Source organism: Phocoena sinus, chromosome 10 (assembly GCF_008692025.1).
Source record: "Phocoena sinus isolate mPhoSin1 chromosome 10, mPhoSin1.pri, whole genome shotgun sequence".
Lineage (NCBI taxonomy): Eukaryota > Metazoa > Chordata > Mammalia > Artiodactyla > Phocoenidae > Phocoena > Phocoena sinus.
The window spans coordinates 25139730-25155484 of record NC_045772.1 but is presented as its reverse complement, the minus strand read 5'-3'; the positions used below and the strand labels follow the sequence as shown (position 1 = coordinate 25155484).

The 15755-nt window shown below is 47.1% G+C and overlaps 1 protein-coding gene across 2 annotated transcripts in view; it reads left to right on the top strand.

Moving 5' to 3' along the window:
- The window catches only part of ELK3 (ETS transcription factor ELK3), a 69733-nt gene that overhangs the window by 23648 nt on the left and 30330 nt on the right, over positions 1 to 15755 (top strand). For both annotated transcript variants that reach the window (XM_032644806.1, XM_032644805.1), the window contains exon 2: positions 6717 to 6925. In XM_032644806.1, the coding sequence (XP_032500697.1) occupies positions 6719 to 6925 (207 nt within the window). In that variant the 5' untranslated portion in view covers positions 6717 to 6718. The remainder of the gene's footprint in view (positions 1 to 6716; positions 6926 to 15755) is intronic.

The window sequence follows — 15755 nt, the reverse complement described above, 5'->3', positions numbered from 1 at the left end:
CCTAAACGTATTCCAGGTCACCTTATAAAGAATAGTCACCAAATAGCTGAACATTCTCCCTTGGGTTTCAAGTGCCTGTATTGGAGTCGCTGTCTAATGAACAAGGAACCAAGGTGGATACAGTAGCTAAATGATGCCTTTGAGCTAGGTGAAGGCCAAATGTCCTCACAACGTGTTCTATGCAGAGGTTTCCCTGTTGCTTAAAAAGTAATAGTAAATATTTGAATAACACTTATTATGTACCAGGTGTAGTTCAAGTGCATTCTTAGTAACTCATGTAATCCTTGTAACCACCCTGTAAAGGAAATACTTTTATTATCATCATCCCCATTTTCCTTAGGGGGATATTGAGGCACAGAAGGGTTAAGTAACTTACCCGAAGTCCCCCAGGCAGACAGGACTGGTACTTGCATTTGAACCCAGAGAGTCTGGCTCTGAAGCTGCTTTACCCATTATGTAACCTTCCAAGTAGACAGAAGTGGTTCACCCTCTCGCCTGCTGCAAGCTGTAGAAAATAATTGTGCTTCCACGAAAAACTGCATTATCTAGTCTCTAGAGAAAAACCCCTTTGGATGATGTGATTCCGGTTTTATGGAAGCTGTTTTACAATCCTGTTAATTATAGATAACTGATGGCAAAATAATTATTGTCTATAGATATGCAAATTCTATCTTACAGTGTTCAGTTGATTCCTCTCTCACCCCATTTGTGCATTCATTTCAATATTCCTAATTTATAAATGCCTTTATTATTCAGATTCTTTTTTGAACTCGTTAGAATATCTGCCAAGTTCCTGCTTGACTAATGAGTGACATAAAATCTTTAACACGTCTTCATGTTATATCTCTAGGAGAGCCATGATTTCACCCATTTTGAAAATTATTTTTTAACAGTTATTTCTCAACTCTTAGTTTCTCAGTGAGGCCTTTCATGACCTTCTGCTCATACACCCCAGGCTCCCCACCCCCTGATCCTGCTCTGGTTGCATTTCCCCATAACACTATTCTTCCAACATACTATGTATTTTAATAGTCATATGTTTGTTGTTTATGGCCTGTCTTCTCCCTTTGGAATGTAAGCTCCATGAGGACAGAGGTCTTCATCTCCTTTGTTCTCGGATGTGTCCCAAATACCCAGAGGGTGTCTTGGCATGAAATGGACACTCAAAAAAAAATTGAAAAAAGTGGAGAGAGAATTGGGTCTCTCTCCTCTTTGTAGGGTATAATCATATAAACACATCTTACTCAAAATAACTTACATTGCCATAACCTTTTTGTTGGTTGCCTTTCAACAAAACATCGTGTCATATACAAAATTAATTGTTAATTTGAATAGGGTGGGAGCAGTCTTATTTTATTTGTGAATTTTATCTGGCTGTATAAGAATTATAAACCTTGAGGTGTTTATATCCATTTTTCTTCTTTATATTGAAGGGAGACTATAATAAAAAAAATTAGTGAAAAGGATTTGTCAACATGGGAACATAACACACAGACCTCTTGCTCCTTTAAAAGGAGGTGTGTGGGGCTTCCCTGGTGGCGCAGTGGTTGAGAGTCCGCCTGCTGATGCAGGGGACACGGGTTTGTGCCCCGGTCCGGGAGGATCCCACATGCCGCAGAGCGGCTGGGCCCGTGAGCCATGGCAGCTGAGCCTGCGCGTACGGAGCCTGCGCTCCGCAACGGGAGAGGCCGCAACAGCGAGAGGCCCGCGTACCGCAAAAAAAAAAAAAAAAAAAAAAAAAAAAAAGGAGGTGTGTGTATTATTCAGATTTGACAAACTGTTTAAAATGATCTAACTGTGCTCCACAGCGGCAAGATCTAGGCTATAAATTACAAAAGAAAAGGAACAGTTGGGGCAAATAGCAGGTAGCTTTGTTCTCTGGAGAGGCCTGGATGAGGTCTTGCCAGCTGCTGTGACTGTGGTCTTGGGTTAGTTCCAACAGAAGTGGTGAGAGAGAGACCATCCACAGCAGGCGGCGGGATTGAGGGTGCAGTCAGCAGGGTACAGAAAGTATCTAATGCGGAAGGATACCTCTTCCTGTAAGAGCAGTGATGCTTTAGAAGTGGATCCTCCTAAATGTAAAAGTGCAGAGTTTGATTTTGCACTAAGAATGGCATTACAAGCACTATAGAATTTAAAGAATCAATCAATAAAAAAAATTTTAAATGAAAAAAATAGAATAGAATCATGTGCTTTCTATGAAATTAAAAATAATTTAAAAATCATCAGTTGATGGTTTTGCAGCTATCATATCATTTCATGAGATTTTAAGATTTCAAAGGATCATGTGTTCATATTGAAAATTAAATTTTATCAACTCTAAAAAAAAAAAAGAATGGCATTACAATACCTGATAAAATTTCATCCATTCAAAGTAAGGTCTGGGGGAAAAAAAAGCATTTTCTAGGTAGCCAGAAATTTGATTTGGGAATTTTTTTTGGATTAATAGCATTTCTTTTATGTATTCTATGTATTTTAAGTGGAGATTTGTGGGAAATCGGCTCAGTGAGGCTAGGCTGATGAAATATTTTAACTTAAAACAGACCCCAGTTTGTATAATAACGTATCAAACATAAATCTCAAGTATCAACACTTTCTTGAACTTTTTATTTAATAAGAGCCAGAGGATGTTGTCTGAATTACACACATTCCTTATAATGGCAGCCAGATAACTTGGACTTGATTGTACCCACATGTTAAGATATAGGACTTTATTAAGGATTCTAGGCATCAAGGAATTAATTATTTTTAAAAAAACACTTAATTTTTCTTTCTGGTGAGAGAAATCTTCATTTGGATGAATTTGCTAATATGTGTTGGTGGTTACGGGGGAGACTGTATTCCCCAGTCACGATGTTAGACTCTTTTTCTTTGCCAACGTCCGGGAGGGGGCAAAGTTTGTAGCTGGCAGAGATGTGTCACAGAACGTGAAGCATGATTGTATGTGAAGACAACTGTGTAAATGATGAAACTTAATCATAGTTAAAATAAGTTAAGGTGGGAACTAAAATCAAAGAAACAGTGATGGCAGGAACCACAGCGGTGACGTCAGCTGGTGACCCATCCCCCCTCCACCCTCCTGTTTCCCTCCCTCCCCATGTCCCCACTCCCCCACGTACACTTGCCCATTTCCATCACACCACTGGCTCCGGCCAGAGAGGATGGGGGCATCCGGAGCCACCCTGGGGGCCCACTGTCTCCCAGAATGACTTCTGCCGAGTGTAGAAGGGGATGACAGATGTTTGTAGATGCAGTACGCTCACAGGGAAATATTTTTGAGACTCATCTCTGAGTAATGTGTGGCCGGATTTCTAACTGTAAAGATTGGTGTGACTGCACACCCATTGAAACTCGTGGACCTACCGGGGTGGAGGAGTGGCCGAAGAGCTGGAAAAGGAGAATGAGGCCCTCAGCACCGGGCTTGACGTGCTTCAGGCAGAGGTGGCGTGATGCCTTAGTCAGCCCTGTTACTCACATCCACCCTCTGACGGATCCTCCCATCCGCAGCAGCCGTAGCCCGGCTCTCTCACGCCACCTTGGTGTGGGAGAGTAAGGGGGCGGAGGGGTTGTTCCTCGGCCCACCCAGCCTCACCAAAGCTCTGAGTTTGTCGGGGCAGCTCTGTCATTGCTAATTCTCAGCTCGTGCCTCCCCTCAGCCCAGTTCATTTATTCCAGAAATCTGGGAGGGCCCTAATGAGGGGGTCCACATCCCCACCATTTGCTCCTCTGCCTTTTCACTTTCTACTCTTTTATGTCTCCCTTTCCTTTCCCTCTTTCCTCCTTCTGCCTTTGCCGTAGGCCGTGGCCATAGCATCCATGGTCATTTTTGTGGCCCACTCATAACCCTCTGAGTAAAGATGTGATCAGGCAATCCCCCTACATAGCATGCTTTCTCGTGTCTAGACACACCTCATGATTGTGAATGTAAGTTTACAGTGTAAAGATATTGCACTCCAGCAAAGAGAGAATTATTTTAGACCAAGATGTCGGGCACTGTCATTGTCAACTCTTGCTACAATGGTGCCGCGTAACAGACAGCCCCGGGAGTCACTGGCAAACAGCAGTATTTATTTTCCATATTGGTTAACCTCAGGGATGCTGCTTCAGACTGTGTGTTGTGGGACCTGACTCCAGGCTTTGGGTGGAGCTCAGGTTGGCTCCGCGCGCCTTTCATTTTTGGGCAGCAGCTTCACGGCAGTAACAGGAGCACGAGAGGAAAAGTGCGAACATGGGAAGCCTCTTAGACCTCAGCTGAGAATTGGCACATGGTCATTTCTACTCGTCATTCTATTGGCTAAATCAAATCACGTGGCCAAGCCCAAATTTCAGTGGGATGGGAAGAAAGTACTCCACCCGCTCTGGGGCACTGCTTCAGGTCACTTGAAAGGGAGAAAGGGTGAAGAATGGAGAACATTTATCCAGTCTACCGTACAGTCCTCATCATTTATGCCCGAGGCACATGGCTCTGATACACGGGCTTGGAACGCCAAGGAAAGGGATTCCAGGAAGCACAAGAAGCTCTGAGGAGTCCTGGTTGGTAGAAGCACTAAGTGTAAAACAGATGGAGGTGTTTACGTTGTCCTCCTGTTCCATCTGGAACAGGATGGCTCGTGTCAATTAAAGGTGGGGGAGGTGCAGGTGGCTGACCACTAGCCTACCTGGCATCTGAGCCACAGACCCAGAAATCCTTTCTGTCCAGATCTCTAAACCCACTGGCAGCCTTCTGCCCTTTAAAATTTTAAAGATATTTGAAAGCTTACTGTCGGAAGTGTTTGGCCGAGAACACACCAAAGAGTTGAGACAACTGTTAACAATTCTTAGTGCCAATGATGAGAAGAAAGTTGTGGCTCGTCCTCAAGTAATAGGAAGCTCATATTAGGAGTTGGAGCTGGCAGGCTGCTGCGGATGCACCACCGCCGTCCCGCTTACAAGACTCATGAGATGCAAAGGCGGTTTTGATCTAACAATGAAATGACTTACTGTCTTACAGACTGAGTGGCCATTGTGGTGAAGATTGATTTCTGTAGAGCATATCTCCTTTAAAGAGCCATAAATAAAGTACCCTGTGGGTGTTTGAAGAACATTCCTAATCGGCTTCCCTTTAACTGAGAAACCCACATCGCTCAGGGAAACAATAAAATGTGTTCTTTTGGCGAAACATGTGAAAGGAAGTAAGGAAATGAATACTTATTGGAGGGCTAGGTATTTTCACATCCATCCCCATGTGGAAAGGAAGAAAAATGACTTGTCAGTCTGAAAGCTGCCTCTTTAAGAGAAATGCAGGAGAGGTGTGGAGTTGACAAAAATATTGGTACAAATAAGACTCCCTAAGGCTGTTATTCTGGCTTCCGGGTCTCCCAGAGTCGTGCATCTTTCTCACTGCTCCCTTGTTCCTGTCCCCCTGGCTACCTCCTGGGGCTTCAGAGTTTCCTCCTTGCGTAATAGGGGATGATCCCAAGTTCTCTCTGGCTTTGTCCCCACCTCACAACTGGCCTTTGAATCTTCCATCTGTGCCAGAGGCAATTTTCCACCCTCTGGTCATCCCTGGCTCCCTCAGCCCAGCGCTACGATCTTACCCCCATTTTTCCCAGATCAAAACCCAGGGCAGTTCACGTGTCCAGTCATGACAGTCGCTCTACGGTGAAGCTTTTGAGGCCAGCCCAACTGCCTCTTCTTTCCTTATGTACGAATGTTGATAAGACAAACGGTTGTTATTACCGTTGTTGTTGTTATTATTTTTAGAATCAGTACCCATTGCCATGAAAGTCCTCAGATGTCTGAAGTTGGTAACTGCCTGGGAGAGTGGGGAAAAATTTCCTCAAGAAGGTCCCGTATAAACTGGGTCGTGATGGATGAGTAGTAGGAGTTCACCAGGCTCCAAAGCTAGGGAACAGCATTTTAGGCGGAAGGAACAGCACCTACAAAGTCCACACCAGAGTCAAGGGAAAAAGATAAGATTTTATAGGCTTTCCTCTCACAGTGGAGAAAAAAATGCTTTTCCCATGACTGTGCTTTTATGGGGCTTTTATCTGCCACATGACAGATGGGGCTTTTATCTGCCACATGACAAGTGCCTGGGAAAGAGAATGACTCTTCAAGTGGCAGTGACCCATTCCTCAGGTCTATAAACATGTATTAGGCGCACGCTGCACTCGGGCATTGGGCTGGGTTATCAGAGTGCTGGGAATACAAAGAGTAATCCAACAAAGTCCCTTCCTCACGAAGCTCCCCGTGTGGTCACACTGATGGAAGTACCCCAGGCCCCACGTAAATGCACTTATCACGGGGTCCAGCGTTTCGCACAAATAATGGCCTAGAGGCTGAGCAGCAGAGGAGTTGATAGGACGGGCGGGAACATGTTAATCATCGTGGGCATTAACAATGATTGACGTGGGGGATGGTTTGTATGAGGACTGATTCTAGGAATGGGCAGTTCATTAATCATTTTTTCACATTATTCTCAACGCAACCCCATTACCTGCCGGGATGTGTGTGGTGAATACGAAGGTCACAGGGCTTCCCTGTATTTCTGAATTGTGGCTCTTTACAAAAATGCAGCCAGAAGGCACCTGATTCAGAGTGGCCTGTTGGGATGGAAATGAAAGCAACTTTTGATTAGGTTCACTGGGGGCAGAGGGAGGTGCTGAGGTGCCCACCCTGAGCCCCCGACCCCCCCAGACCTGGCACCTGCACTGACGCGGCCCCTCCCTCCTCAGGTATGGAGAGTGCAATCACGCTGTGGCAGTTCCTGTTGCAGTTGCTGCTGGACCAGAAACATGAGCACCTGATCTGCTGGACCTCCAACGATGGTGAATTCAAGCTCCTCAAAGCAGAAGAAGTGGCCAAGCTGTGGGGACTCCGGAAAAACAAAACAAACATGAACTACGACAAGCTGAGCAGAGCCCTGCGATACTATTATGACAAGGTAAGCCCTTGCCCTTACGGGAGGCTGTCACGGGGCGGGAGCCACCTTCACAATCCATCCATGGAAGTGGAAAGTAGGGTACCGTAACGCTATTGGCAAATAGAGGCAATTTATGTGGGTTTTGTTGCTGTTGTTTCATAAGAAAAACTGTGCCATAGGGATTTTTTTTTTTTCTGGAAGCCCTTAAGGTGTTATCGTGGGTCAAATTTTGTTCCCTCTGCACTTTCTTCTGCGTTGCTGCAGGATTTTGCTAATAACAACAGAAATTAGACGCGGGAAGGTTCTGGGGCCTCCCTCGTGGGTAGTTGGTTGAGTGACAGAATGAATGTGACAATCTAGAAAGTCTGTCCAGTTTGTGATTCACTCAAACAGACTTTGCAGGAGTCGGGGGGATGGCACCTGGGACAGTTTATTTAACAATTGGGCACCCGCTATCCTCACGTATAAAATGGGGCTCATAATAGCGTGGGTTCAGGATTGCCGAGAAGAACTAAACAAGCCAACGCACATTAAGCACTTAGAACAATGCTTGGTACCTGGGGATCGCGACTTCGTGGGAAACTTCCCTAATTAAAAGAAAAACCATTCTCATTTTTAAGTCACAGAGATAAGTCAGAGTGCTTTGTTAATGATAACACAGCATAGTTTCCAAAGCCAGGACTGTTGGGGTGAGTAGTTGTGCATTTCTGGAAAAGCAGTTGATGTGCCTGGTAGGGCAAAATTATTGCTCTTTAGGGGTAATCACTTCAGGCCTGTAATTGTTGTCCATTTCTGTGTTGATCTGTTGTTGCTGAATATTTAGCCTCCTAGACATAAAGATTTGGAGTCCTAATAAGTATAAGCATTTGTTCTGGTTTTACTCTTCTTGTTGAAAGGTGAATTAAAAACGGATTTAAATATTAGTTCCTGATCTATGTTTGGTGCCTTCCTCCTGCCAGCCTCTTTGGAATTCAAGACAGAGGATTGCACATTGCAGGAAGTGGGAGCATCATTAATTATAAAGTGTTCCTTTGTACGATTGTAACTACGCATGATTGACATTGACATGTTAAAGGTGCTTCTCTTTAATGTAGCAATTAATTAACGCTGGCTTAATGCAGCGTCTTACCAAGAAGTAAAAGCACTTCTCACAAATCGTACTGTCTGAAAGCCTCGCAGATGGTTTATTGCTTTGCATTTTTTTCCCCCAGGTTCTAAGTTTACACAATGGGAATCGGGGCCCTCTGAAGGAAAACAGTCATCTTGCTGGCTGGCAAGGTGCCTAAGAGCATGGCTTTGAGACTGACCGAAAAAAAAAAAAAAAGAATTTTATTGTTTTAAATCAGGGTGTCACAGAAAAGGAATTTGGTGTCTGTGACTCGGTGTCACCTTCTCACGTGGCCCAGGCGTTGGGGCTGAGGATTGTATATCTTCAGCACAAAGAGGGATCATGGGCTGACGGTGACTCCCCAAAAGACAGGCAGAGCTGTGCTGTTCAGACTACATCTGATCTCCCTTGGGCAGGTGTTGAAAATCTCAAGGGAAAGCAGTTTCAGAGCCTTCAATCACCCACCATGTTTTGGTACTTTCTGTGTCTAAGGGACTGTGTGCCGAGCACTCCCTACCCCTGGTCTCCTTTAAACTATCACAGCCCCCTCAGACAGTCCTGCTGGCATCTCGTCCTTTTACAGATAAGAACGTAGGGGCGTTTGATGGAAACCTTGCCCAAGCTCCTGCAGCCAGGAAGTGGTAGAGCCAGGATGCCCACATTCCTGGCCAGAGGCCTGCGCACTGCCTTCTGTGCTGTTCATTTCCTTTGCCTCTGAATACCTGAGTTCCAGGTAGGAAGTCAGGCAGCACAAAGGGTATCGCAACCTTAGAAACTTGTATTTACTGTGAAGCCCCAGGTCCAAGTGGCCAGTGTGGCCCGCTCGCCCCAGGTGTCCCTTTCCTCTTCTGCTGGGGCTGAGCTAAGGTCCGGCCACGTGACCTCGTGCAGCCAGCTGGCCCTGATAGTGAGGGCAGGAGTGGCTCTTGTCCAGGGTGTCGTGCAGGCTTGGCCACCAGGAGAAGATGCCCTTTGTCCTTCCTTGGAAACGTGTACACCGTACGCATGCACGTACACACGGCCATTTGAACCTTTCTCATGAAACCTTGTCAAGTGATGGTAGGAGTGGTCATTAGACACCAAATATAGTTGTACATGAAAAGAAGAGGAGGGAGGAGGATGAAGGAGAAGAGAGGAGTCAGGCGAGAGCGAGGGGAGAGGACGGACAGAAAGCGGGGAGAAAGAGAGGAGGAGAAATGGTGAAGGAAGGTTAAAAAATTGTATGTTACATTCTGTGATGGACACTTACTTTTTTCAGTTTTGCCAGCGTTGCTCAGGGACTGTATATGTAAGTTGAATAGTGTGAAATTGCCAGTATCTGATCGTTTTTTTGTTTTAAAATTATTTATTTATGGCTGTGTTGGGCCTTCGTTTCTGTGAGAGGGCTTTCTCTAGTTGCGGCAAGCGGGGGCCACTCTTCATCGCGGTGCGCGGGCCTCTCACTATCGCGGCCTCTCTTGTTGCGGAGCACAGGCTCCAGACGCGCAGGCTCAGCAACTGTGGCTCACGGGCCTAGTTGCTCCGCGGCATGTGGGATCTTCCCGGACCAGGGCTCGAGCCTGTGTCCCCTGCATTGGCAGGCAGATTCTCAACCACTGCGCCACCAGGGAAGCCCTATCTGATCGTTTTTGACTCACAAAAACGCCAGTCTTAAATGGTTTGGTCTCTCACTGGAGAGACAGATTCGAGGAAGGTCTTTGTGAATGTGGAGCCCCTGGCCACATGGGCACCCCTTGCTGTGCCCCATCCTGCACTGCACGTGCTTCTCACGGTCACCCAGCCCTCCTGTGACCCTGTCTGCCTTTCAGTGTCATCTTCAGTCCCCTTCTCTCCCGTCCCCCACCCCTCTTTCTCCCTTCCGCCCCTCCCCCTCCCTTTGACACTTAGCCAGAGCCTGCTCTGCGCGTGCGTGGCATAAATTCAGTGACTCCCTACCTTGACAGCTGCGTCTTTGTCCCTGTTGTGTTTCCTCTTTTCGGCTTGCTATCACCTCTTCACTGTTGGCTGAAATTGCACATCCCTTGGTCTGTCCTAATAGGGACGTTTCCTGCCAGAGTGGGTAGGCATGAGGATATCATTATTTTTTTATGTTATATGTCATATTTTTAGCTCATTCCAGAATATTTAGAAATGGGCAGAGAAAAAAAAAGTGGAAAATGTGCAAAACTTTGCAGAAGGCGTCAGAGAACAATGTATGGGCTAATGGTATCAGGTTGGGGCTGAGGTGCTTTAATCACTGTTCCTTAAAACATCCCTCCCTCTCCTCGGAGGGGCAGATTATCACAGTGAGTACTATGATAATAGCAGGAACTCTGGGCTGCACAGTCTGGATTTGAATCCAGCTCCATGACTGTGAGTGCTTTGCCTAATCTCTCCTAGTCTCAGCTTCCTTCTCTATAAAACGGGTATAAGAGTAGAGTCTACGTCAGAGGGTTACGATGGGGATTAGCTGAGTTAACACGTGGTCAGGGCTGAGAACAGTGCCCAAACACGTTAAGTGCTGCAAGTGTTAGCCGGAGTTATAACAGAGGATGGTTTCCTTATCGCTAATTTGAAAAATTCAGGCAGGTACCAAGAAGAAAGTTAGGACCTTTGTGCCAGCATCCTACACACAGGGAGGGGGCATTAGATCTTGGGTGTTATGGCTCTTCTCACTTGTGAGCGCTCGGGAGTGCTTTGTGGTGCTTTTTAATGATATCTATTTTGGCTGTTTTGAAAATTCAACTTTCAAAGATGCTTTCATGTTTAAATGACACTTCCTGCCCCTCTGAATCAAACACCTCCCTTTGCGGTCAGTGCTGTCCAGGGTAAAGTCCTGCTGTGCCTCCTGCCCTGAGTCTCAGATCCCCGAGAGGGGTGGGCACTGAATAGCACCTTCCTCCGTGGGATTGTGTGAGGAGCACGTGTGACCATGTGCGTGAGGCGCTCAGCACCTGGTAAGGACACGTAGCAAATGCCGGTCGATTCTGATATCCGCGTTTGCAAGACTTATCTGCCTGGCGGTACCGTCGTGTCTATGGCCGTCATCCTTACAAAGCCGTCTTCACCATGGGCTCCTGGCTTAGCCACTTTCGTCACTCTGGTACTGTGCACAGGGTCTGGCACACGTTAGGGGCTCAGTAAATACTGGAAGCAAATGAATGAGCAAATGGATAACATAATGAAGTGGCCGCCACCCAAATTCAAATCACTTCTATCATGAAAACTGACGCTAAATAGGTGTTAAACAACAAAAACTTACTGCCTCTGGGTTATTGTACTGTATTAATTATCTAGGGCTGCTGTAACAAATTACCACAAAGTGGGAGGCTTAAAACAACAGAAGTTTATTCTCTCACAGTTCTGGAGGCTGGAAGTTGAAGTCAAGGTGTCCGCAGGGCCACATTCCTTCTGAGACTCTGGGTGGAATCCTCCCTTGCCTCTTCCCAGCTTTGGTGGTCATCGTCAATCCTTGGTGTTCGTTGGCTTGTAGCTCCGATCTCTGCCTCTGCCATCCCATGGTGGTCCCTGTGTGTCTTTGTGTCCAAATTTCCCTCTTAAAAGGACACTAGGTCTATTGAATTGCAGTCCACGCTCATGACCTCATCTTAACTCTTACATCTGCGAGGTCACATTCACAGGTACTGGGACTAGGGTTTCACCCTACCTTTTAGGGGAACACACTTCAACCCATAAAATGTATATATATTTCTGACACTCCTGGACTTACATTTAGATTTTCAAAATTACACACCAAGGGAGACTTTGGATTCAACAAATCCTAAAGGAACACTGCTCCCCGTGACGTGGACAGCAGCTAGATTCAACCGCAGGTGTGAAATTAGACTCTATGACAGGCACGTCACAGTGTACCCACTGTGGGCCACAGGCGCTGTGCTGGGTCCCCTGGGGTGGACGCAAAAGTCAAGCAGATGAGTCCTGCCTTAGAGGGTTTCAGAGTCTAGAAATTCAGCGGTTCCCTGCTTAGCAAATTAATTTAAATACATGACACAGACCGGGAGAAAAGCCGACCGACCCCGATGGCTCCAACCCTGGATTAGCAATGGCTAAGGTCTGGTGTTGGTCCCTGAGGCTCCTTACCCCACCTGCGTTTCTGTGGATTGCCCATTTCCCGTGCACGAGGGAAGGCTGGGGAGGTCGGGTTTTGCACTGCCCAAGGACCTGCTGCCCCTCTCAGAGCTTTGAAGAGGCGGCTGGGCAGAGCCAACTTGAACTCCAAGAAAGGAGTGATGCCCAGACCAGGACACAGCATATTTTATTCTGCAGACATGGACTGGAGGCCCCTGTTCAGCTTGGAAACATGCAGGTAATGGGAGGACGCCTGTGTCTGAGCCCATGAAGGGCAGAAACCAGAGCTGACAGAGACCTAAAGGGAACATTTAGTTCGTGCCTGGGTATTTCACTGTCACCCTCTGCCAGCTTGTTTCCCTCAGTCCTGCTGTAAGCCTTCAGAGATGCATTGGTCCACGGTAGTTCTGGCGGCTCACGTGGGGTAGAGCTTTCTTCTCTTCTTAGTTTTAAACTGAGTCTTCCAGAAGGTACTTTTACAGCCTGATGTAATAATAAGGATCTCTTGCAGAGATTTTATTTATTAAAAACCTTAACAACTCTTAATAACCTCAGGCAGACTTGGGTTTTAAATCTCTTGTCCTGGGGTGGGGAAGAAAGGGCTCTGTACCCAGCGCACAGCCATCACTGGCGCTGACGCCTGCCCACACCCATTGGCCCAAGTGTGACGAGCATGGGGGAACGGCTGGGATTCACAGCACTTATTCTCTTCTTGAACAACTTCCGGGTGGTTTTTAATTATGCAGGCATACCTTGTTTTATGGCGCTTTGCAGATACTGCATTTTTTACAAATTGAAAGTTTGTGGCAACTGTGTGTGGAGCAAGTTGTAATTCTCACAGTATTTCAGAGTTTTTCATTAGTATTTTGTTTGCTACTGTGATCAGTGATCTTCGATGTTACTATTTCAAAAAGGTTGACTTGCTGAAGGCTCACATGGTGGATAGCATTTTTTTATCAATAAAATGTTTTTTTAATTAACATATGTTCTCTTTTTTTAGATGTAATGCTCTTGCACGCTCAGTAGACTACAGTACAGTGTGAACATAACGTTTATATGTACTGTGGAACCAAAAACTTTGTGTCTCACTTTACTGCAGTAGTTGCTTTATTGCAGTGATCTGGAACCGAACCTGCAGTATCTCTGAGATACTCCTGTACATCCGTCTCCAGGTGACATGGCCCCTTTCTCTCACCTCTGCCTATTCTTCTGTGGTTGAAAACATACCACCTCCCCGTGAGTGGCTTAGCAGCTGGCTGGGGAGACAACCGTGCAAGCCAGTTATAATAGCGACATCTTGTAAAGCTCTGGCTTGGCCATGATTCCAGCATCTATCTTCCAGGAGAGACGGGGAGAGAAGTAAAGGCAGAGACAAAGTTACCAGAGGTCAAGACATCTGACCCGGGTCTTGAGGAATAAGAATGCATTTACCAGGCTGCCAAAAGTTGGGAACGGATTTACTGAGAAAGGGAACAGCATGTGCAAAGGCCAGGAGGTGTGAAAGAGTTTGAGTGTTTATTTAGGGAATGAGGGAGGGATGAGGTTGGAAGAGTGAGCGGGGGATGAGGGTGGAGAGTATCGTGCTAAAGAGTTGGAACTTGATGTCAAGGGCAATGGAGAAGCCGCTACAGGCGGCGAGAGAGTGCCGTGGTCAGGTTTGCATTTTAGAAATACAGATCTTTGTCTCCTCTTACTCTTCGTGACATTGATGGTGCCACAGTCCGACCCCACAACCCTGATCTTTCTGGCTGGTTAGCACAAATCGATTGCTCTCTGCAGGCTGAGCTGGTGCTGTCACACCTTAAGCATCAGGCCTGCACGCCCCGCTCTAGAACTGCCCGCGAGGGAGGGGGAGAGAAGGGAAATGGTGGCGTCTGCCTCTTGCGAACACCGGCCAACTGACTTCTGCTCAAGGGAGCCCAAGCCATGACTCTCTGTGTTGCTGCCGAAGGAGACCTGGAAGCTTACACAATCCTTCATCCTTTTCTGTCCAACAGAGCTTTTGTCCTTGTTGTTGTTGGCGGTGAACATTCATCCCAGGGGGGAGGCTGAAAGCTTTGCCAGCTCCCTTCTCATCAGGAGATTGAAATGGTGATATGATGAAAAATCCTCCTGTCACCACAGCAACCTCCCGGCTTATCCTCACGATGTGCTGAGAGGTCTTTACTTAATTGGAAGGGTTTTAGGGGAGAACAGTCAGGACAGAGTCATTGGCAACATACTCCTGGAAGCGGAACGCATCACCTTCTTAACTTAATTGGATAATTCCTTTTAAATCGGGTGTGCAGTCACGACAGGAAAATGTTCGTGTTAATGATACGTATCTGAGCTCAACTGGCCCTGGCAGAATTCTTTAATTCCCCTAAATAAATTTTGTGAAGATAATATGATGTATCATCTCTCAGAGTGGAGAAAGAACAAAAGTCCAGCGAGCATTTATATCCCGGAACTTTCTAGAACACCTTGGTTGGCTGCAAAATGCCACAGGTGACCCATCTATCCTGGACTCCACTCGGGGGTCTTTTGTATCTCAGAGGCGCCCTCTGTGCTCAGCCCTGGGTCTGAGTGTCGAGGGCCTGGCGTGTTTGGTTGGATGTCTTTTTTTCTTTTGCGTCCCGTCAGCCGCTTGGATGGTTTGGAGTACAACAGATGGCAACTGGGCTTTGCCTGGGGGCCGAGGGGTTAATCAGGGCCTCTCTGCAAGCTTTTGGTCCTGGATGCAGCCTGGAGACCTGTGGGGTAGCTGCTGGCCTCGTGGAGGGATTCCAGCCCGGCCACATTGCCCCGGGAGAGAGCAGCTGGCATGAGGGAGTCAGGCTGCAGGGGGGACCCTGCGTGTTGATTGGGGGTGTCGCCTGTCTTGCACAAGCTTCCAAGCCAGCTTCCTTGTGGCACTCAGTGTTCCCCCAAATAGGGCCGTTGCTAAGAAACACCCAGAGTCTGGGGAATAACTTCAGCGCTGTGTTGATGAGGCTGCTGTGCTTGGCAGCCCGGCTGAATCCCCTACGTCAGGCCGTTACCCAAGCCCACACCAGTTTGCCAGCATGAACCTTCCCGCTTCTGGGCTTCTAGCTGCAGGAAAATTTAGTGGCTGTGTAGACAAACTGACAAAATCCCTGACGTTCACAGCATACTGCCCGCCACCCACCATCCACCCACCAGGCCCAGCTGCTCCTCTGAGTGGCCTCCTCTCCATCTCCTGCCTGGGCTCCAGCAACAGTTTATCTCAGTTCCTACCCCAAATTTGTGACAGAAGGAGGGGAAGCTCACATGTACGGAGCATCTGTCTTGAGCCAGGCCCTGTGGTAGATATTTTTACATTGAGACACTCGTTCCCTAACACGTGAACTGCCTGTCGTCTCTGTTGGCAGTGGGCCCATTTTAGAGGTGGGGATACTGAGTCTCAGAGAGGTTAACTAACAGGTTCAAGATGAAGCGGCCGGTGAGCAGCAGAGCTTTCTGCCTCGGAGTCTTGACCCCAAGGCCCACGCTCAAGACTGCGAAGCTGGAGGGTCACACAGTTGCAGAGCCAGGAACTCAGGCTTGAATCCCATATTCCTCTTATTGCGAATTACTGCCCCAGGGCAGGCAGGCAGAGGGGTCCAGCTTCCAGTGTTTGTTGTTGGAGATGATAATGGGAAAAACTACTGAAAACGTGAGGTGGTCGTTCTGGAT